This window comes from Sinohyriopsis cumingii, chromosome 11 (genome assembly GCF_028554795.1).
Source record: "Sinohyriopsis cumingii isolate HCF-2022 chromosome 11, ASM2855479v2, whole genome shotgun sequence".
Taxonomy (NCBI): domain Eukaryota; kingdom Metazoa; phylum Mollusca; class Bivalvia; order Unionida; family Unionidae; genus Sinohyriopsis; species Sinohyriopsis cumingii.
The window spans coordinates 21,866,481-21,889,709 of record NC_142971.1 but is presented as its reverse complement, the minus strand read 5'-3'; the positions used below and the strand labels follow the sequence as shown (position 1 = coordinate 21,889,709).

Here is a 23,229-nt window from a genome sequence, read left to right as displayed (position 1 = left end):
GATATCATATACGTCAGCTTCTGTTGACTAATGTCATTGACATTTGCAAACGATGCAATAACAAAATACTGGTCAGCGAGCTAGCGTATAATATACAGTTTTCTCGCAATAACAGCTTATGATTGATTAATTTTTTTGGCTTTCTGTAACAGGATATGAATCTTGTACAAAAAGGCTCAGTGGAGTCCAGAAAAACCAGATCTACTTCAACCTGCACAAAAGTATATCCAACAGGGAAAATCTCCAGGCATTCCTAAAATATGAAGGCTATAATATGCTTGACTCTTTGCATAATGGTTGCTACAGTCGCAGGTAAGATCTGAGTATACAATTCTTCATTAGCTGAATACTCGTATATATATGTATGTACATTAGGATTCATCTATCTCATGGTAAGTGTGTATTTCCTTGTGTGACTACATATGTTATAGTATTTATCTTTCTAGATCCATACATTATATGATATATATAAGCGCAGCTTTAAGACGCATCGTAGCAAGTATTGCCCTCAAAAACGTATTCTTTTAATTTGTTCTTGTATTGCTTTTGTAAATATCCACAGCAAGATATGCAGTTTTATAAAGTAATAATATTTTTGTATTTTCCCATTTATGTAATCATCCTATATAGCTTTGTACCCTTGACAATGGAATCGATATAATTCCGAAAGGTGCATGAACTGGTTCTACACCAGTGTGTGTGTGTGTGTGTAGTTTCATCATTAATATTTCCGTTTTGAAATATTGCTTGAGAGAGCGTGTATATGTATATAATCATCTAAATGGCTACATAGAGAGGCCAGTAAGTTATTGCTTTTGGAATGATTATCCATGCCTAAAGCAGAACGATATATTCATCTGGATTGCTATATAGTTCTTTATTCTGCAAATAGCTATCTTTTTACCTTTCTTAAAAATGCTATTATAAGTTCCGTTATTATCTTACAAATATTATATTACATTGCAGCCCAGCTGTATGACAGAGGCATTGGAGGTGTAGGTGGCATCGGTGGCACTGGAGGTACACATGGTATCGGTGGCATTGGAGGCACTGGAGGTATCCATGGTATCGGAGGCACCGGAGGTACCCATGGTATCGGTGGCATTGGAGGCACTGGAGGTATCCATGGTATCGGAAGCATCGGAGGCATTGGAAGAACACATGGTGTAGGAGGCACTGGAGGTATCCATGGTATAGGAGGCATCGGAGGTACCCATGGTATCGGAGGCATCGGAGGTACACATGGTGTCGGAGGCACTGGAGGTATTCATGGTATCGGTGGAACTGGAGGCATTGGAGGTACCCATGGTATAGGCGGCATCGGAGGCATTGGAGGTACACATGGTATCGGTGGCATCGGAGGTATTGGAGGTACACATGGTACCGGAGGCACTGGAGGTATCCATGGTATCGGTGGAGGAATTGGAGGTATTGGAGGTACCCATGGTATAGGAGGTACTGGAGGTATCCATGGTATCGATGGCATTGGAGGTACCCATGGTATCGGTGGCATCGGAGGTACACATGGTGTCGGAGGCACTGGAGGTATTCATGGTATCGGTGGAAGTGGAGGCATTGGAGGTACCCATGGTATCGGTGGCATCGGAGGTATTGGAGGTACACATGGTATCGGAGGCACTGGAGGTATCCATGGTATCGGTGGAGGAATTGGAGGCAAAGGTGGTATCGGTAGCATCGGCGGTCCTATTATCGATACCGGAATTGGTATTGGAAGTACATACTGCCCAAATAGCTATTGCTTTGACGGTCAGTGTAGCGGATTGGTTCGCCATGCCTACTATTTAGGTCAACGTTGCGACTGCAGTTGTTGAGGATATTAATTTGTCAATAAGTTGATTGTACATTTCTCATAAAATATTTAATGATTCATTTCATTGAAAATTATTTACGTTATTGTCATTTTTTTATCAATAATATATATATATATATATATATATATATATATATATATATATATATATATATAGATAGATAGATAGATAGGTAGATAGATAGATAGATAGATATAGATATAGATAGTCTATATGAATTTAACATTGTTTGTAATAATAATGCAAAATATTAAAGAAAACCGTGCTGCAAATATTTTCTCTTCTTTTTTGTTCTTATCATAGAGTCGCCTTCTAAAGAACATTATTTCAAGCAAAGGCTGATTTCTGTGTTTGGAATGTATTGCTGATAAATGCGTATTATGTATTCTGTAATCGCAAGTTTAATGAGTCGTTCTGTATCCTTTTCTTCCCAAATAATGACACATTATTACATTTGCTGTGAATACACAATCTTCTTCTTTCTCATGCTTCCCTACAAGCCTGTATTCCTTCGTAGTGCAGTATGCTAATATACAAGTATACAAATATTTGACGTGTAAGGAAATAAGCAGTGTGTCTGGCAGTAATGGTTCGCTTGCTTTGCAGGCGTGTAGGGAAGCATGGGAATCCGCGCACTCACTTCCTAGTCCAACTCCTGAAGCTTGTCCGAAAACTTAAAAACTTTGAATTTAATGTAGAAAACTACCTCCAAATCCATGGAACTCAACGGACACAAATATAGCGACTTCGTATGCTAATATTTTTTACGGGAAAACTGGAGGGTCAACATTCAGCATCAGTGGAACTTACACCATACTTGTGGGTACGCTTCATCGATAATATAAAAATGAGGTGGCAACATGGAAAAGAAAATATTGATGATTTCATATCAAAGGTAAATAACTTTCAATCCTCAATAAAATTCACAACAAAAGTCTCCAACTCATACCACGTTTTTGCTGAAATAACCAACTCCATATAGACATCTACTCAAAACTAACTGATAAACACCAGTATCTTCTCTCAACCTGTTGTCATCCCATACACTCCTTTCTTAACATCCCATATAGACAGGTACTGAGGATATGCAGAATCTGCTCCAACGATGAAAAACATTCCAAAAAAATCTGAAACGTTATCTGAACATTTGATTAACCGAGGCTACAACAAAGACCTGATAGCGGAGGCAACCCAAATAGCTAAAAAAAAAAACTGCAATGACCTACTAAATTATGTAGAGAAGGAAAATTCTGATAGGATGGCATTTATCATGACCTACCATCTGCACAACCCCAAAATGGGTAAAATCAAAAGTAAACATGGCCCATCGTGGAACTGTATCGCACACAAAAGATAATACTCCCGAACAAACCTGTTATTGCATATCGGAGTCAATAAAACCTCAAGGACATCCTAGTCAGAGCGAAGCTAACGCTATCAATAGCCATGACGACTGTAGTAAATAAAAGGTGCAAAACCTGTCAACCTATGATAGAGACTAGCACATTTTCTAGCACAGAGACTAAAGATAAATTTGACATACATGGTCCAAAGAAAACTTGCAAAACAAAGAATGAAGTTTATCTTATCAAATATAAGTTCTGTAGCCTTCAGTATTTCGGAGAAACTGAAAACTACACAAACGGTTCAACCTCCACAAATCCGACTGGATGACAAAGAAGTTGTACAGAAGTCCAGTCGCAGAAAACTTCTCCTCCAGTGATCACACTTTCGGTGATATAACACTTATTACAATTGATCACAACCCCAAATAGAGTTCCGAAACCAGGAAAAGGAAAACTAATCTTACAGTAAACGCCGACTTAGGACACTGAAACCAAGCGGTTTAAACGAAGTAGACTTGAAACTGATATCCACACACAAATCATATTATCTTTTATCAGACGGCATATTTTCTTTTAAATAATTCTCTAACTACTTATTAGTCACCCAACAACCTATAATTACAACTATAACAATAATGTATATGGGAAATAATTCTGGGATATAATTTGTGCTTACATAAATTTACATAAAATAACAGATGGCGATATAACTCATCGATTTCCAGATTAATATAAAATATTTTTTCAGCAAGTTGAAGTAAACTAGTTGAAACATAAAAACATTTCAAACTCTTTTTCCTGTAGAAATAGTCATGCAATACTAGTACTAGATGAAAAAAAGTTGAATAACTTAAACTTAACTATCTAAAGATATTTAAGGTACTTAACTTCTACATAGGGGATAATATGGTAAGTCAACCGTTCGCTTATGTCCGTTACAAGTGATAAAATGCGCAGATAGTATAATTTGTTTTCACATACCTCACAATTGTGTATGCAAATATCCATAATGCAACGCGCGCCCATTTTCCCCGCCATTTTGAGTCCTAGCCGAGCAGTTGTCATCAACAGTCATCTCATATATTCAAGATAAAAAAATTGATTTGATCGTCGATAAGGATATTTACTTCATAGAAATAATACATAGAATATACTTAAAAGTAAGAGCCCAATCAGTATGAAAGACTAAAAAGCTGGAAATTCCCTGGCTTATATCCAGAGACATTACTGAAGCTGAGCCGTAATCACTCATATTATTACCAAAAAGAAATGCAGTTATTACTGACAGACAATATAGTGGTTTGTTTTGTTTGCTTGCTTTTGTTTAAATTATCTTATATCGTGTCCCCAAGATTGTCATTTTGAACCTTCATTTCCGGACAACTATCTACCATACAATATCACTTACAATATCAGTTACGGAATTAAAACTTGACAGCATGGGTATTATGCCAGACCTTTTATGTACAAATATGTTTCACGAAAGCAAATGCTTGAGCCAAAGACAGTTGACAAATCAGTTTTAATTAGTACGGTCAAATAGCTTAATGGAATTGGAGATCTTTGAAGGAGGATGATATTGAATGAAAGTGAGAACTTTTCGAGGATGTCTCATCTTCATTGTATTACAATGAAACATGTGCCTAATGGAACATGATTTTGCGTCGAATGTCAAAATCGAGTATTATTGAAATGCTTATAGAAATATGAAATTATATATTAACGGTTGACTTTTTAACTTGAACGATAAGCAAATGGTTGATTTCAGACCAATAAACTCGAAAAGCATTACATGTTCCACTTGTTTGTGTATCAATTTATTTATGCGTCTGTTTAATGAAGGATCTATATTGTATGAAAGAACAACAAAGATGATTGAAATGTCGTGTTAAATTGAAAAAATTAGGGGCGAAGTCACGAATTCAGTCTCGTGCGGTTGACGTACACAACATATTGTGGAGTATTATGATATCCATACGCGCAAAATGATACGTGCCTTCATATTTATGTGGGAAGTACAATGTTTCAGGTGTCGGTTTGCGTGGCTAGGGAATTAATACGGGATTTATTATTACGGATATGGAAGTACACTCGTTTTGTGACGTCACGTGAAAACAGCAGATAAAACAATTAGTACGGAGTTATTGATGGGTCTGATTTCGAACTGAGATAGTTATTATGTATTAAATGGGAGTAGTGCATGGTGTTATCACGTATTTCACCCTTTGTACTGATATAATCAACTGCCTCTGCATATCAGAGCATGGCTATGGTGGTTCACAACCGAAAAAGCAAAATGTGTTCATTTGGTGAAAGGAAATAGTGTAAATAACTCGTACCAACTCTAAAGACGGCTACTAGTTAGACGCACCAGAAATGCTAGATACTGCCTAATATGACGGTGGAAGTTGTGAAACAGATTGGATACAATAGATTTTGCCTAAATATAGCTTTTTAGCAGTTTCCACGTTCATTCAGAGTAATTCAGATAAAAAAATAAATGCATTCAAAAAGGTAGTGGAATAGATGAGACTCAGTGAGAGTATTGATACCATTAACTCGAGACGTATTCATGAGCATATCAAAGGAAATCATTCACTCGGCTCAAAACAAAACACGAAATTACATAACCCATTCATTGCGAATTAGGATTAACTAAAGTTTGGTTCAGACCGTCTGTAAATATCTACAATTACTTTAAGGAAGAAATCTAGTATCTAAAATATGGATCTGCGTGTCACCGAAATAAGGATTGAATAGTTATATCGAACTCCAGATCAAGCGTGCAAGATTAAATGGGTATGCAATAAAATTCAAACCGGTATAAACGCACTTGTAAATCTTCTTTAAACCGTCTTGAAGAAACAGTAGACGAGTTTAATCAAATGAAAGTTTGATACAAATTGTGAAGGTATATCATATCAATATAAGTACTATCACCACTGTTTTATGCAAGAAATATTGGGATTTTCTTGATCCATTATACACTGTCGGACCCATATGATAAAATTCACGTGCAGGAAACATTTCGAGTTATTTTCACTTTCATTCTAGTTTACATTTCCATCGTGTCAATGTATTAGAGGCTGCAGATACAGGAACTGTGTTAAAATTGTTTTCATTTTTATTGTATCCTCCAGGAGAATAATCAATTATTACAGGAAACCACCACCAGTACATTTTATAACAGCTACGATGGAGATATGATAACAGTACATTGATAAAACAAACGGAAAGAATAATGTAGGGTCAATAATATCCGTAGAAAGAATCATATGGGAATAACACCGAAGGAAATATAATCCAAGTATAGAAGTACGCTAATACATTATCGTGCGTATCTAAACTTCAGTGCCAACTATAAATCATTTTCACTTTATCTCTTATGATGTCACTTGTATTAAATGCTTTTCGGTCAAAACAATATCACAATAGCTTGTCAAGCATGTTGGTCTTGGTTATGAACTAGTTACCTGGTGAGTTGTATCTTCTTAGATTCTCAGCGTTTCTGGTCATATTAGTGCACTCGAAATGGCACATTGACAGGTGTCACGGATGAGATATTTCTGCTACCATGCGAACCCGATGACTCGATGTTCATTCTTTACCACACTCTGAATGAGAGCCTATTTCATTTATATAAAACTCATTTGAATTAAAATATAATATTTATTCAAGCATTGTAATATATATATATATATATATATATATATATATATATATATATATATATATATATATATATATATATATATATATATATATACACGTGTGTGTGTTTGTGTTTGTATTTATACGATATTAAAATTCACCCACGAAACACGCTAACAGTTTTCAAACACACTAGTACAAGATAACTCTCAAAACATATTTATTTGTTCTGTTATTTTCCATCGACACTGTACATTTTGTAAGGACTAAAAGTACATTCATGTTCATTCATATTTTAAATTCCGTAAGAATCCAAATCCAAAGTATTTTTTTAATAATATACTGCTTTATTCAATATTGCTATTATAGCAGATTCGTTGTCAAGGTGAGATTGTAAGACCATGTTCATGGAAATCTCAAAATATATTGACTGCCAACCATGACCGTTAGAGGAAGCAAGGCGTTATTTCATTGGATATTAGCAAATTGATTACCAGAGCTTGTAGGAGTGGCCTATATCATTGCGGTTAAGAACGCTACATCCATCTCCACGCACAGCACGATGAAATGCAAATGAATTAATGGATAAAGTTTAGTGAACCACTGACATTTATTTTTTGTTCCACATTCCAAAGCATATTACAAATGAAATAATCCATATATATAGTAACATTTAATCACAAATCCATTTTAAAATCACACATACACTTTTTATATAAGATCTTAGAAGAAAAATCATCAAACATGGTTGTTTTTATGATATTTTGTATGAAAACTACAAATTCGGTCTAGACCTAAAATGAAATAGCGTTCGTTGATGTTTTAATTCATCTCAGTTTATAAATACAATTTATTATTTATAAGATAAAATAAAATGTGATAATATTTACTGTTACTAGTTCATTACAAAGTGGTTGTTAGTAGATAAGTCCTGTACACTAAGTGCGCCGTTACACAAGAAACCTTCTGTTCCAGGTTACATATACACTGAGATTGTCAGATCCTGCTCACGAAATTCTTTAAATTTATTTATTGCTGTCGATTACTTTTCAGTGGAAGTAAGGTGTTATTTCATCGCAAATTAACTGGCATTCAGATAAATTTAGATAAATGTGCCGTTACAGTTGAAATCAACAAAGCGATATATCAAAGCAAAGATACAATATCAGTTTCTGGAAAATCTTTAAATGTGTCGATTATTATGACAATATAATGGTATATATTGTTATTGTTTTAATGTTCTTGGGTAGAAAATAAGACTACTAGCTGATGAAGGGTATGGCAAAATTGGTAGACAAAGACAGTATTTGAACAAGGGTGAAACGTACACGTACAAGGATATCGTAGCAACGGATTATATAAATATCGTCAGTTAAATGGATCCAAGTAAAATGAAGATAACATCGCATGTATGAATTTCAACTATAACATTGAAATTGTAAATTGTGTGAAAAGGATAAAATATTATATCATTTTCACTATTTTTAAAACAATATGTATAAGCGAGAGAATTTCGTATAACTTCTTTTATCCATTGAGTTATATAGAAATAAAGTTAAAATATGTTGTTCACTAAACTATTTAAATGTATGTATTGATGTGATATTGTCGTGCTAATAATTTGTTGCAAGAGTATCTTTTACTATTTCGTGAAACAAATAATGAATTCCAGTATATGTTTACTAGAGCAAAATTCAAACACATAAAGGCATAACGTACAGGCAACGTTTACACAATAATAAAGTAGAAATTGACATCGTAAATGTCGTCAGCTAAAAGCATTAGCGTCACAGTAAGATACCATTTCATGGATTAATTTCAAACAGATATGAGAGTTCGATCAGACTATTAAATGATCAAGCTTCCTGACATTATCAAATTCAGGAAAAGGTCGCAATGGAACTATTGTCTCAGTATCACTATTGCAAACAGAAATGCATAAGTGATGCCAACAATTTCCTTTCACTTCTTCATGAACTAAGTAAGAGTGCCTTATTTCTATGTATGTCCTTATTTCTATGTATGTCTCATAATAGTAAGGGAAAACAAAGTGGCATCTGAAATTAAACCAATTAATTACAGTTCAATTCCTATTTAGTGGAAATGAAAATAAAAGACCAGAATCATTACTTGAGCTAGTGAATTACGTTTTAATTTGAGAATTTTCTCTATTCAAATATATTTTAAAGATAGTTTTAAACAATTGTAATATCACCCTTGCATTGAAGATTTAAAATATAACTTGTTGTCCACTTACTATGTTCACACCATTACACAATTTAGTCATTTCCTCGCAAGAAGTATTTACGTTATGACTAATAAAAAGATATAATATTAGGACATGAGGCTTTCTATCGGATTCTAGTAATAGGTAAGCACAATATTTTATTTAACTACATAAACACGACTGATAACATTTACATATATTATTATGCATTGCTCCTACTTGACATAAATCTGATTAATGTCAGTGACGTGTACAAGAGATGGAACGACAAAACAGCCACAACAGCCAGCTAGCCTATAATACACGGTCTCCTCAAAGAAAGACTCGTGATTGGTTCTTTTCACATTACTTTATCCGGAAGTGAATCTTGTATAAGAAGCCTGATTTCAGTTTTAAAGAAACAGATCTACTTGAACCTGAACGAGACCGTATCCTACAGGAAACATATCCAAATATTCCTCAGTTATGAAGACCATTGTGGGTTTGGCTCTCTGCATGCTGGTTGCTACAGTGGCAGGTAAGATCGCACTTTACAATTCATCATTATCTGGAAACTTGTACCGAGATATTCTTTTTTAGTTTAGGATCTACCTATTCGTCTGATGGTAATTATGGATCTGTTTGCGTGTCCACATATTTCCTGGTACCATTCTCTCTTGATCCACACATTTTGCTGGATGTATGTGTGTATATTTGCAAATATAGACTTAAAACATATCGTCCAACAGCAGAGCTGATCGAAACGTCTTAAAGTTGTTTCGTTTGTGTGTTTGTGTCCTGAATATCTACAGCCAGGCAATTAACTTCTGTAAAGAAATTTCATTTCTGTGTTAATCCTGTCTTGTTTATGTGATCATCCGATATAGCTTTGTACCCATGCGAGAGGAATCGATAGAATTCAGAAAGGTGTACGGGTTCATTCCACACCTTTTTCAAATATTACCTAAAAGGATCTGAAATATTTGTGCACGTGCGCGCGCTGCGTGTGTGTGTGTGTGTGTATTTATGAATCGTAATTCCAGTTAGGAACAAAATTACAGAGATGTGTGACTCATTGTCTGCCCTTCTCCCTGCCTTTATATTTATAGATATATATAAACATCAAACTAGATTCATAGAGAGGCACTTAGGTTGTTCCTTACCTAGTAACTATCTATGTCTAAAACAGATTAAACTATTCCTATTGATTGCTATATTACTCTTTGTTCGCATATAAAGTCCGTTTTACCTCTTGTTAACAATGTTTATTATTATCTCTGTTATTATCATACAAATAACTTTCTTATTACATTACAGCCCAGCTGTATGACAGAGGCATTGGAGGTATCGGTGGCCTCGGAGGCATTGGTGGTATCGGTGGCCTCGGAGGAATTGGTGGTATCGGTGGCCTCGGAGGAATTGGAGGAATCGATGGCAGCTGGGGAGTTGGCGGTGGAATAGGAATCGGAAGTACATACTGTCCAAACACTTATTGCTTCAACGGTCAGTGTAGCCGATTCGATCGCTATGCCTACTATTTGGGTCGACGTTGCTACTGCAGTTGCACAGGATATTAACTTGTGAAGACGGTTATTGTACAGTTCTCTGCAAATATTTAATGACTCATTTCATTGAAATTATTCACGTTTTTAACACATTTGTTTAGTCAATAAATTTTAAAAGTTGCTGTCGTCTTCATATAGCGTTATTTCTAAATGCATTAGAATTACCAAAGTTACAACAGGAAAGTTAGCATTTCTGACGAGTGTTGTACTTGAAACTGATGTGAGGCATGTGCACTTCCTATAATTACTTAGTAGTGTGTCGAGATAGAAAAACCAATGTCGGCTAGTAAAAGTTAGGCACCGAAGGCACTAAATATCTGGGTTCAAGGCAAGTAGACTATGTCATAAACTGCATGGATGACAACCATTTGGAATCGCATCAAGCTGTTTAGTACACAATACTTCTAAGATTTATAATATATTGCAAGTTGGTGTTTACACTGCGAGAATCACTTGGAGTCAAGATGACCTTTAGACTTGAAAAAAGCTGTCATAAATTTGTGGTTGGGGTGTATAAACAACCTTTGCTATGAACTGCCATTCAGGTCTCAGGTCAAGTGAATCGCATTCTTATGCTTTGTTTTGATCTGACGATCCAACAATAGGAACATTTTGACCTCAAGTTGACTTTAAGTATTAACCAGGTAGAGGTAGCAATACATTTGTGCATACAAATTGTCCCTTGGACCGTAATCAGAAAATTGGTAAGTATAGTCCTAATACTTGAACATACAGTGAAGCAACTCCTGTGAAATAGACTGTAACTACCGAATTGCCTTATCTCCCTCATACTATAATAGACTGATTAACCATTTCAACTGTTTAGTACAAAAAAGAATCTTACAAAAAAACACACCGGCAACAATCCAAGAAAATAAATAATAGAATACATCCTTTTGGAATCATTTATTTTACCCTCCGTCCGATGTTAACGGAATATTCTGGTCACATTAGTTAGGAAAGGGACAATGGCATGCCAGGTTACACTAAATTTAAGGTGTGAATCAGTCGAATTCCATAACCCATAGTCGACATCCAGTATCACATCAATAAAATGATTGTATACGCATTTTTCTTTCGGTATATGAGTGAGTCTATAACCACTCACTGCCATACTAAAAGGAACACGAAAATATTGCACTTACACCATTCAGAATTGTTTCCAGAGCACAAAGAAGTGTATTCAGGTAAAACTTATTGCCTAAGTCTGACAAATGGGTATCATCATACCGGAAGATATTAGACTCACTGAATCTTATCATTTCTTGTCCTGTTACGTAACCATCTATTAAATGACTAATTCTAGTTTCGTTCTATTGATACGTTTCTTTACTTTGTCAACCAGTTTTGGGATCTTGGCTTTATGCCAATATAAACGTGGAAGTATACCATACAATTATAGTTTACTTTCCGCTGTGGGTGCATATAGTCTCAACATTGATAATTTCATGTCTTCTAAAATTGGCTCCGACAAACACATTCCTCTGTCTCTGCCACTGGATTATTCCTCATATCGAGTCCAGTAGAAGATTAACACCAAATATAGATATATATAAGTAACTGGAATACGGATAATAGGACGAGATATGCAATTGACTTCCCTCTATCTCAAGCCCCTTCAGCTGCTGCCACAATGAGACACAAATCCGTTCCATTCCCCGTCCACCTTTCTCCTGCAAACTTAAAGCTCTCTTAAAATTTTATACCATTTGGTTCGAGGACCAACATCGAAATGAACGAATCATTATGATTTGTCAGGGTACCTAGATGGGATAGCAAACGTTCATCATTTCCAAGAGTGTGCTAAGAACGAGCACGTTTCAAGGTTAAGATCTGCTAAGCATGGTGTGGGATCTTCTTGGGATTTTGTCTGCACTTGCATGAAGCTGCTCCAAGCTACTCGATTCTGTCACACTGTAACGAGAAATAGCATCACCAATGAGGTTTTACTAACCAGGAATATATATGACTGTTATAGTATATATAAGGGAAAGAAAGATTTAATTTGGAAGCATGTAAAAGAAACCCTATCTTTTCAATAAATATTCCCCAAATTAAAACTGATCTTAGTGCATATAATACTTTTTAAGAAGGTGATATTCCCATACACATTTGTCTGAGCCAATCAAAGAGCCAAACCGTGTGTCCATTGCACCCTGAAATGAATTTCAAAACCTTAATAATACTCTGACCTGGCATTTAATTCTATAGCACTAGCGAATGAGCAGATGTGGAATCATTTTTGAAAAATAGTGTTTGCCATCATTCTTGAATCTAAGCAGCTCACAATCCATATGGGGAAACCGGTAAATGACGAAATACTGATCTAATGCTAGATTTTGCAAGCAGACCCCCTGGATCTAACTTCTGAAGCATATTCATCGCATCTTCCGGTCTAGAGTTCTTTACAGAGCACCTTTTCGTGTCTATGTAATCACTGAGTAATTCATTTTCAGGATAAAATGGTGAAAATCTCCGTAGTGCAACAATCTCTGTAGTGCAGCAAGAAACTGTTAATTAATTAATTTGTACCAGAATGCTGATATTGGTTAAAAGATTGGGGACATTGTCTATATTTGCTATATTTTCTTTTCCCAAGGTATATATTTTTCCTTCACTACTGAAAAGATTGTTTGCTTTCTTTGCAATTAAATATAGTGTAGTCACTTACATCCATAGCAGGGGTGCCCGAATTTGCATTTGGGATAAAATTTCCAAGATACATTGTTGTAATCCCAGTAACTTATACTTCTTGTTCTGTGGCTAAATGAGTACCTCTTTAAAGAATTGATGAGAGCAGAGAGACCTGATGTTTGGATTTTACGAGAGTACTTGCAATTCGTACCAAAAGATTAGACCAATGGTTCCACATCAGTCTTCTTTCATATTATTAAACAGCTCTTTTAACCTGCAGAGGAGCCTCTCCAAAAACAAACTTATTTTCGCAAAGAATGCCGACGTCCATATATAACTGTAAGTAATAGGCTTAGTAAAGGTTTCTACCATAACAAAGAGACCTCTTTTAAAAACAAGGCTTGATTTTTTTATTGCTTGAAGTAAATCTAGAGAGCAAAAAACTAGATGTTGGTGACTGGGTTATCATGTGCATATATACATCAACTAGGCTAGGAGAGTGGAGATGTTCTGTGATGAGGAATGGCCTTTCGTGTGAAAATGAGAAATTACTGTGCATGTTCGTGCCATAAAATTCCACAAAGCACCCGGTATAATTTGGCCCCGAGCTTCCTTATGGGTTACGGTGGGTCATGTTCATCTCTCTCTCTCTCTCTCTCTCTCTCTCTCTCTCTCTCTCTCTCTGTGTTAAATCTTGCTGAAAGTACTACCGAACTTGAATTACTTCTGCTTGAATGCCCGTGCTGTTCTAGTTGGTTTCGCTCCACACTTTGACCTGGCAGCCCTACTTCGAGATTTGATTGTAACGTAAGAAGCTGGATGTAATGTGGACAATCAGCGTGTTCAGTGATGCTCAGAAAGGACAATATCAAGCTTTGATTTCACTTTAATAATTTTTTCAAGATACGAATTTGGATTTCCAAACAGAATTGCTTTACAATTAGTTTTGAACATTTTTTCTCAAATGTTAAAATTTATTTTTCAGCTCTTTCATCGTCAGCTTAAAAATGTTTACCTTCCAATACATTGAAGATAGATATCCTTTTGCCTGAAATTGTGAGAATTAATGCAAGTCTGTTAGAGAAGAATTTAGTTTTAAATGATTATGACTTGTAAGAAAGTGATTAACTATACGAAGCAGAAACGTTTAATTATCTATTTTCATTTATAATTTCAAATATAAATTGAAGATGTCCGAACCTCAATTCTCGAGTGACATAAAGAAAGACTTAATGCCGCTATAAAACTTATATAGCACTAGATCTGCATAATGTTAATATTATTTATTTTAATTTTATATTGATATAATGAAAAAGTTTAAATTATTATAAGGGATACATTTGATTATGTGACGTTCTAATTGTTTACATAAAGCTGTAATAAGTAAAAGAATTATAAAAAGTGATTTTGCATTACCCGTAAATTCACACACACAATGACATTCAACATTATTTGGTTCGATCAATTGAAAATGTATTTGTTGCCGAAATATGACTGCTCTCCAACAGGGTTGTATTTTTCTTTCCAATGATTGAATATTTTCGTCTTAAAAGTTTGTATGTTAAGTTCATTATGAATTTGCTGCAGCCATATTCCAATTTAAATACTAGATTTGCATAAGGGAATGAATTATTACAAATTTTGTATGAAGAAGTTAATTTTTGCACATAAAAATTTTAAATTGCTATTAACATTGACACAACGAATACTAATAGCTAGATGTAAAGGCCTACTGGATGAAAATATGGATCCAGCATGAGGAAGATACAGATATTCCCTTATTTCCATTCGTCTAGTTGGTCATAATATCTTGAATATATTATAAAATGAAGTAAAAGCATTAACTGAATGTGATTTTATGGAATTGTATAATATGTACAATGATTCATGTGTATGTTAATGTTGAAGGAAACATAATGTAGTAAATAAAATGCTAAAAATACATATGTTGAATAATTTGGATACAAGTAGTGTTGCACATAGTGATGATTGTTGTTTCTATGGCATTGATAAAATGGACTTCATCTGATTTTATATGTATAGATTTCTTGCAATTTGCTGTTGTCAGGAAATTTTCAGATTTCAGTTCTGTCTACAGGAAATATATTTCGATTAATTTAACATAATAGTTTACATTGGAATTAACTGGAACATTTTTTCAAATTTTCCTACATATCTCCAATGACTTTATTTTGTTATATCTGCATTCTACGTCATCTTCAAAACTGGCCTTCCTGTGATTATTCTATTTTAATGTTGTATTTAGCTGGAGAACTTTCTAATTTAAACATAACACTTTGTTGGACATTTTAAACGTTTTTCACGGGTGAAGGTTCATTTCTTAAGATTCAACATTTAACACTATGCAATCATTAACGTCCTATTCTTTTTTATTGAGTCTATTGTGAATACATATCATTCATCATCTCCACCTTGCATGTATTTAATTCGAAGTACCCTAAAGAATGACTCATGAAGCACGACCATTAAATGATTTGTTTGCATAGCAATTATTCTGAACACTTAAATGCATCTTGGACAGATACACCATCAACATGCATTTTGTTATATTCAGCTAATAAGAAAAGTTGAATAACTTAAACTAAACTATCTAAATATATGTAAGGTACTTAACTTCTACTTAGGGGAATAGTATGGCAAGTCTACCTTGCGCTTACGTCCGTTATGAGTGATAAAATGCGCAGATAGCATAACTTCTTTTTCAAAGACCTCACGACTGTTTATGCAAATACCCACAATGCAACGCGCGCCCATATTGCCCAGCCATTTTGAGTCTCTGTCGAGCCGTTGTCATCATCAGTCATCACGTATATTCAAGATAAAGAATCTGATTTAATCGTCGATAAGGATATTTACTTCATAGAAATGATACATAGATTATACTTGAAAGTAAGAACCCCCACATTACGAAAGACAATAAAGTTGGAAATTCTCTGGCTTATATCCAAAGACAATATTGAAGCTGAACCGTAATCACTCATATTATTACCAAAAAGAAATGCAGTTATTACTGACAGACAATATTGTGGTTAGTTTTGTTTGCTTGTTTGTTTTTTTTCTTCAAATTATCTTGTATCGTGTCCCCATGATTGTCATTTTGAATGAATATTTCCGGACAACGATCTTCCATACGGAATTAAAACTTGATAGCATGGGTATTATGCCAGACCTTTTATGTACAAATACGTTTCACGAAAGCAAATGCTTGAGCCAAAGACAGTTGACAAATCAGTTTTAATTAGTACGGTCAAATAGCGTAATGGAGTTGGAGATCTTGGACGGAGAATGATATTGACTGAAAGTAGAAACTGTTCGAGGATGTCTCATCTTCAGTGTATTACAATGAAATATGTGACTAATGGAACATGATTTTGCGTCGAATGTCAAAATCGAGTATTATTGCAATGCTTATAGAAATATGAAATTATATATTAACGATTGATTTTTTAACTTGATCGATAAGCAAACAGTTGCTTTAAGCCCAAACAAATTGAAAATCATTACATGCTGCACTTGTCTGTGTATCAATTTGTTTATGCGTCTGTTTATTGAATGATCTATTATTATGAAAGAAGAACAAAGATGATTGAAATGACGTGTAAAATTTGAGAAATTATGGCGAAATCAAGAATTCAGTCTCGTGCGGTTGACGTACACAACGAATTGTGCAGTATTATGATATCCTTAGGCACAAAATGATACTTGCCTTCATATTTATGTGGGAAGTACAACGTTTTAGGTGTCGGTTTGCGTGGCTAGGGAATTAATATGGCGGATATGGAAGTACACACGTTTGTGTGGCGTCACTTGAAAACAGCGGATGAAACAATTGTTCGGAGTCATTGATGGGTCTGATTTCGAACTGAGATAGTTATTATATATTAAATGGGAGTAGTGCATGGTGTTATCATGTATTTCACCCTTTGTACTGATAGAATCAACTGCCTCTGCATATAAGAGCATGGCTGTGGTGGTTCACAACCGAATAAGCAAAATGTGTTCATTTGGTGAAAGGAAATAGTGTAAATAACTCGTACCAACTCTAAAGACGGCTACTAGTTAGACGCACCAGAAATGCTAGATACTGCCTAATATGACGGTGGAAGTTGTGAAACAGATTGGATACAATAGATTTTGCCTAAATATAAATTTTTAGCAGTTTCCACGTTCATTCAGAGTAATTCAGATAAAAAATAAGTGCATTCAAAAAGGTAGTGGAATAGATGAGACTCACTAGGAATATTGATACCATTAGACCGAGACGTATTAATGAGCATATCAAAGAAGTTAATTTCCTCGGCTCAAAACAAAACACGAAATTACATAACCCATTCATTGCGAATTAGGATTAACTAAAGTTTGGTTCAGACCGTCTGTAAATATCTACAATTACATCGAGGAATACATCTAGCATTTAAAATATGGATGTGTATGACACCGTAATATGATTGAATAGTTATATCGAACTCCAGATCAAGCGTGCAAGATTAAATGGGTATGCAATAAAATTCAAACCGGTATAAACGCACTTCTAAATATTCTTTAAACCGTCCTGAAGAATCAGCAGACGAGTTTAATCAAATGAAAGTTTCATACAAATTGTGAAGGTATATCATATCAATATAACTACTATCACCACAGCTTTATGAAAGAAATATTGGGATTTTCTTGATCCATTATAAACTGTCGGACCCATATGATAAAATTCACATGCAGGAAACATTTCGAGTTATTTTAACTTTCATTCTAGTTTAAATTTCCATCGTGTCAATGTATCATAGGCTGCAGATACAGAACTGATTTAACATTGTTTTCATTTTTATTGTTTTCTCCAGGAGAATACTCACTACTTACAGAAAACCAACACCAATACATTTTATTACAGCTACGATGGAGATATGATAACAGTATATTGATAAAACAAACGGAAAGAATAATATAGGGTCAAAAATATCCGTAAAAAGAATCATATGGGAATAACACCGAAGGAAATATAATAATCCAAGTATAGAAGTACGCTAGTACATTATCGTTTGTATCTAAACTTCAGTGCCATCAATAAATCATTTTCACTTTATCTCTTATGATGTCACTTGTTTTAAATGCTTTCCGGTCAAAACAATATCACAATAGCTTGTCAAGCATGTTGGTCTTGGTTATGAACTAGTTACCTGGTGAGTTGTATCTTCTTAAATTATATGCGTTTCTGGAGATATTATTGAAGTCAAAATGGCATACAGACAGGTGTCACGGATGAGGTATTTCTGCTACAATGCGAACTCGATAACTCGATGCTCATCAATTACCACACTTTGGATGAGAGCCTATTTCATTTATATAAAACTCATTTGAATTAAAATATAATATTTATTCAAGCATTTTAATTTACTTCATGCTGCAGCTGTCCTATTCATGTTACGAATTTAATTTTATATATATCTATGGCAAAATTACGAATATATATATATGGACTTCATGTTCATTTATATTTTAAATTCCATAAGAATCCAAATCCAAAGTATTTTTTGTAATAATATGCTCTTTTATTCAATATTGCTATTATAGCAGATTCGTTGTCAAGGTGAGATTGTAAGACGATGTTCATGGAAATCTCAAAATATATTGACTGCCATCCATGACCGTTAGAGAAAGCAAGGCGTTATTTCATTGGATATTAGCAAACTGATTACCAGAGCTTATCGGAGTGCCTATAGCATTGCGGTTAGGAACTTTACATCTCTCCCCGCGCATAGCACGATAAAATGCAAATGAATTAAAGGATAAGGTTTAGTGAACCACTGACATTTATTTCTTGTTCCACATTCCAAAGCATATTACAAATGAAATAATCCATATGTATAGTAACATTTAATGACAAATCCATTTTAAAATCATACATACCCTTTCTATATAAGATCATAGAAGAAAAGTCATCAAAAATGGTTGATTTTCTGATGTTTTCTATCAAAACTGCAAACTCTGTCTAGACCTAAAATAAAATAGTGTTCGTTGATATTTTAATTTATCTCAGTTTATAAATACAATTTATTATTTATAAGATAAAAATAAAATGTGATAATATTTACTGCTACCAGTTCATTACAAAGTCGTTGTTAGTAGATAAGTCCTGTAAACTATGTGCGCCGTTACACAAGAAACCTTCTGTTCTAGGTTATATATACGTTGACTTCGATCAATCTGAGAGTATAAGACCCTGCTCACGAAATTCTTTAAATGTATTTATTGCTGTCGATTACTTTTCAGTGGAAGCAAGGTAATATTTCATAGCAAATTAACTGGCATTCAGATAAATGTGCTGTTACTGTTCAAATAAACAATGCGATATATAAAAGCAATATCAGTTTTTGGAAAATCTTTAGATGTGTCGATTATTATGACAATATAATGGCATATATCGTTATTGTTGTAATGCTCTGTGGCAGAAAATAAGACTACTGGCAGATGAAAGGTATAGCATAATTGGTACACAAACACATTATCCGTACAAGGATATCTTAGCAACGGATTATAGAAATATCGTCAGTTAAATCGATCCAAGAAAAATGAAGATGACATCGCAAGTATGAATTTCAAATATAACACTGAAATTGTAAAATGTGTGAAAAGGACAAAATATAATATCATTTTCACTATTTTTAAAACGATATGTATAAGCGTGATAATTTCGTATAACTTCTTCTATAAATGAGTTATATTTAAATAAAGTTAAAATATGTTGTTCACTAAACTATTTAAATGTATGTATTGGTGTGACATTGTGGTGCTAATAATTTGTTGCAAGATTATCTGTTACTATTTCGTGGAACAAATAATGAATTCCAGTATATATTTACTATAGCAAAATTCAAACACAAAAAGGCATAACTTACAGGCAACGTTTACACAATAATAAAGTGGAAATTGACATCGTAAATGTCGTCAGGAAAAAGAATTAGCGGCACATTAGGAAAACATTTCATGAATTAATTTCAAACAGATATGAAAGTTTGATCAGACTATTAAATGATCAAGCTTTCTGACATTATCAAATTCAGAAAAAGGTCACAATGAAACTGTTGTCTCTGTATCACTATTGCAAACCGAAATGGATAAGTGATGCAAACAATTTCCTTTCAATTCTTCATGAACCAAATAAGAGTGCCTTATTTCTATGTATATCTCACAATAGCATTGGAAAACAAAGTGGCATCTGAAATTAAACCAGTTAATTACAGTTCAATTCCTATTTAGTGGAAATGAAAATAACACATCAGAATCATGACTTGAGCTAGTGAATTACGTTTTAATTTGACATTTTTCTGTATTCAAAAATATTTTAAAGATAGTTTCAAACAGTTGTAATATCACTCTTGTATTGAAGATTTACATTATAACTTGCTGTCCACTTACTATGTTCACACCATTACAAAAATTAGTCATTTCCTCGCAAGATGTATTTACTTTATGACTAAGAGAAATATATAACTATAGCACATATGTCTTTTTGTCGGATTCTAGTAACAGGTAAGCACAATATTTCATTTAACTAGATAGATACGATTGGTTATATTTACATACATTATTAGGCATTGCTACCGCTTGACGTACATCTGATTAATGTCAGTGACGTATACAAACGATGGAACGACAAAACAGCCACAACAGCCAGCTAGCCTATAATACACGGTGTCCTCTAAGAAAGGCTCGTGATTGGTTATTTTTATATTACTTTATCAGGAAGTGAATCTTGTATAAAAAGTCTGATTTCAGTTTAAATGAACCAGATCTACTTGAAATTGAACGAGACCGTATCCTACAGGAAACGTATCCAAGCATTCCTCAATTATGAAGAACATTGTGGGTTTGGCTCTTTGCATACTGGTTGCTACAGTGGCAGGTAAGATCGCACTTTACAATTCATCATTATCTGGAAACTTGTACCGAGATATTCTTTTTCAGTTTAGGATCTATCTATTCGTCTGATGGTAATTATGGATCTGTTTGCGTGTCCACATATTTCCTGGTACCATTCTCTCTAGATCCACACATTTTGCGCGATGTATGTGTGTATATTTGCAAACGTAGACTTAAAACATATCTTCCGAAAGTAGCGCTGCCCTAAACGTGATTAAGTTTTTTCTTTGTGTTTATTTGTTCTTCTGAATATCTACTGCCAGACAATTAACTTCTGTAAAGAAATTTCATTTCTGTGTTAATCCTGTCTTGTTTATGTGGTCATCCGATATAGCTTTGTACCCATGTACCGAGGAATCGGTAGAATTCAGAAAGGTGTACGGGCTGATTCCACACCTTTTTCAAAATTACCTAAAAGGATCTGAAATATTTGTGGGTGCGCGCGTGTGTGTGTGTGTGTGTGTGAATGTGTGTTCATCAATCACAATTCCAGTGAGGAACAAAATTGCAGAGATTTTTCACTCACTATCTGCCCTTCTCCCCGCCTTTATATTTATAGATATATATAAATATCAAACTGGATTCATAGAGAGGCACTTACGTTGTTTCTTATCTAGTAACTATCCATGTCTAAAACAGATTAAACTTTTCATATTGATTGCTATATTGCTTTTTGTTCTGCTTATAAAATCCGTTTTACCTCTCGTCAACAATGTGTATTATTATCTCTGTTATTATCATACAAATATCTTTCTTATTACATTACAGCCCAGCTGTATGACAGAGGCATTGGAAGTATCGGTGGCCTCGGAGGCATTGGTGGTATCGGTGGCCTCGGAGGAATTGGTGGTATCGGTGGCCTCGGAGGAATTGGAGGAATCGATGGCAGCTGGGGAGTTGGCGGTGGAATAGGAATCGGAAGTACATACTGTCCAAACACCTATTGCTTCAATGGTCAGTGTAGCCGATTCGATCGCTATGCCTACTATTTGGGTCGACGTTGCTACTGCAGTTGCACAGGATATTAACTGGTGAAGACGGTTATTGTACAGTTCTCTGAAAATATTTAATGACTCATTTGATTGAAAATTATTCACGTTTTTTACACATTTGGTTAGTCAATAAATTTTAAAAGTTGCTGTCGTCTTCATATAGCGTTATTTCTATGCACATTAGAATTACCAAAGTCACAACTGGAAAGTTAGTCTTTCGGGCGAGTGTTGTACTTGAAACTGATGTGAGGCATGTGTGCTTCATATGGTTACTTAGTAGTGTGTAGAGATGGAACAACCAATGTCGGCTAGTAAAAGTTAGGCACCGAAGGCACTAAATATCTGGGTTCAAGGCAAGTAGACTATGTCATAAACTGCATGGATGACAACCATTTGGAATTGCATCAAGCTGTTTAGCACACAATACTTCTAAGATTTATAATCTATTGAAAGTTGGTGTTTACACTGCGAGAATCACTTGGAGTCAAAATGACCTTTAGACTTGAAAAAAGCTGTCATAAATTTGTGGTTGGGGTGCATAAACAATCTTTACTATGAACTGCGATTCACGTCTCGGATCAAGCGAATCGCATTCTTATGCTTTGTTTTGATCTGACGATCCAACAATAGGAACATTTTGACCTCACGTTTGACTTTAAGTATTAACCAGGTAGAGGTAGCAATACATTCGTGCATACAAATTGTCTCTTGGACCGTAATCAGAAAATTGGTAATCGTAGTCCTAATACATGAACATACAGTGAAGCGACTCCTGTGAAGTAGACTGTAACTACCGAATTACGTTATCTCCCTTATACTATAGTACACTATTTCAACTGTTTAGTACAAAAAAGAATCTTACAAAACAAACCACACACGTTGACTGCTTTGCTATGTTAAATTCAAACGTCATTAAGATGCAATCTGTAACTGACAGCAGGCTGCGAATACAAAAGCATTACTATATTGCTAAATGTAAGAAAGCAATAACGTAGATGCATAGATTAGGTAAAACCGGCCACATTCCAAGAAAATAAATAATTGAATAAGTTTGGAATCATTTATTTT

At 34.5% G+C, this 23,229-nt stretch overlaps 3 protein-coding genes across 3 annotated transcripts; all 3 read left to right on the top strand.

Moving 5' to 3' along the window:
- The first annotated feature begins 185 nt into the window (after window positions 1–185).
- LOC149787748 (uncharacterized) lies at window positions 186–1,929 on the top strand. Its single transcript, XM_089975659.1, has 2 exons — window positions 186–312; window positions 967–1,929. Exons 1-2 carry the CDS (start codon window positions 261–263, stop codon window positions 1,830–1,832), a joined length of 918 nt encoding a protein of 305 aa, XP_089831785.1. The 5' UTR covers window positions 186–260; the 3' UTR covers window positions 1,833–1,929.
- A 7,502-nt stretch (window positions 1,930–9,431) lies between these two features.
- LOC149787747 (uncharacterized) lies at window positions 9,432–10,722 on the top strand. The gene is made up of 2 exons (XM_089975658.1): window positions 9,432–9,573; window positions 10,353–10,722. The coding sequence occupies exons 1-2, from the start codon at window positions 9,522–9,524 to the stop codon at window positions 10,610–10,612; spliced, it is 312 nt and encodes a 103-aa protein (XP_089831784.1). The 5' UTR covers window positions 9,432–9,521; the 3' UTR covers window positions 10,613–10,722.
- A 10,323-nt stretch (window positions 10,723–21,045) lies between these two features.
- On the top strand, window positions 21,046–22,308 carry LOC149787746 (uncharacterized). Its single transcript, XM_089975657.1, has 2 exons — window positions 21,046–21,152; window positions 21,938–22,308. Exons 1-2 carry the CDS (start codon window positions 21,101–21,103, stop codon window positions 22,195–22,197), a joined length of 312 nt encoding a protein of 103 aa, XP_089831783.1. The 5' UTR covers window positions 21,046–21,100; the 3' UTR covers window positions 22,198–22,308.
- The last annotated feature ends 921 nt before the right edge of the window (window positions 22,309–23,229 follow it).

What these genes read in the sequence shown, in the direction of transcription:
- LOC149787748 (XM_089975659.1), top strand. Translation starts at nt 261, where the DNA reads ATGAAGGCTATAATATGCTTGACTCTTTGCATAATGGTTGCTACAGTC. An exon ending in AATGGTTGCTACAGTCGCAG is followed by an intron (nt 313 to 966) that starts GTAAGATCTGAG and finishes ATTACATTGCAG; the next exon opens with CCCAGCTGTATGACAGAGGC.
- LOC149787747 (XM_089975658.1), top strand. Translation starts at nt 9,522, where the DNA reads ATGAAGACCATTGTGGGTTTGGCTCTCTGCATGCTGGTTGCTACAGTG. An exon ending in GCTGGTTGCTACAGTGGCAG is followed by an intron (nt 9,574 to 10,352) that starts GTAAGATCGCAC and finishes ATTACATTACAG; the next exon opens with CCCAGCTGTATGACAGAGGC.
- LOC149787746 (XM_089975657.1), top strand. Translation starts at nt 21,101, where the DNA reads ATGAAGAACATTGTGGGTTTGGCTCTTTGCATACTGGTTGCTACAGTG. An exon ending in ACTGGTTGCTACAGTGGCAG is followed by an intron (nt 21,153 to 21,937) that starts GTAAGATCGCAC and finishes ATTACATTACAG; the next exon opens with CCCAGCTGTATGACAGAGGC.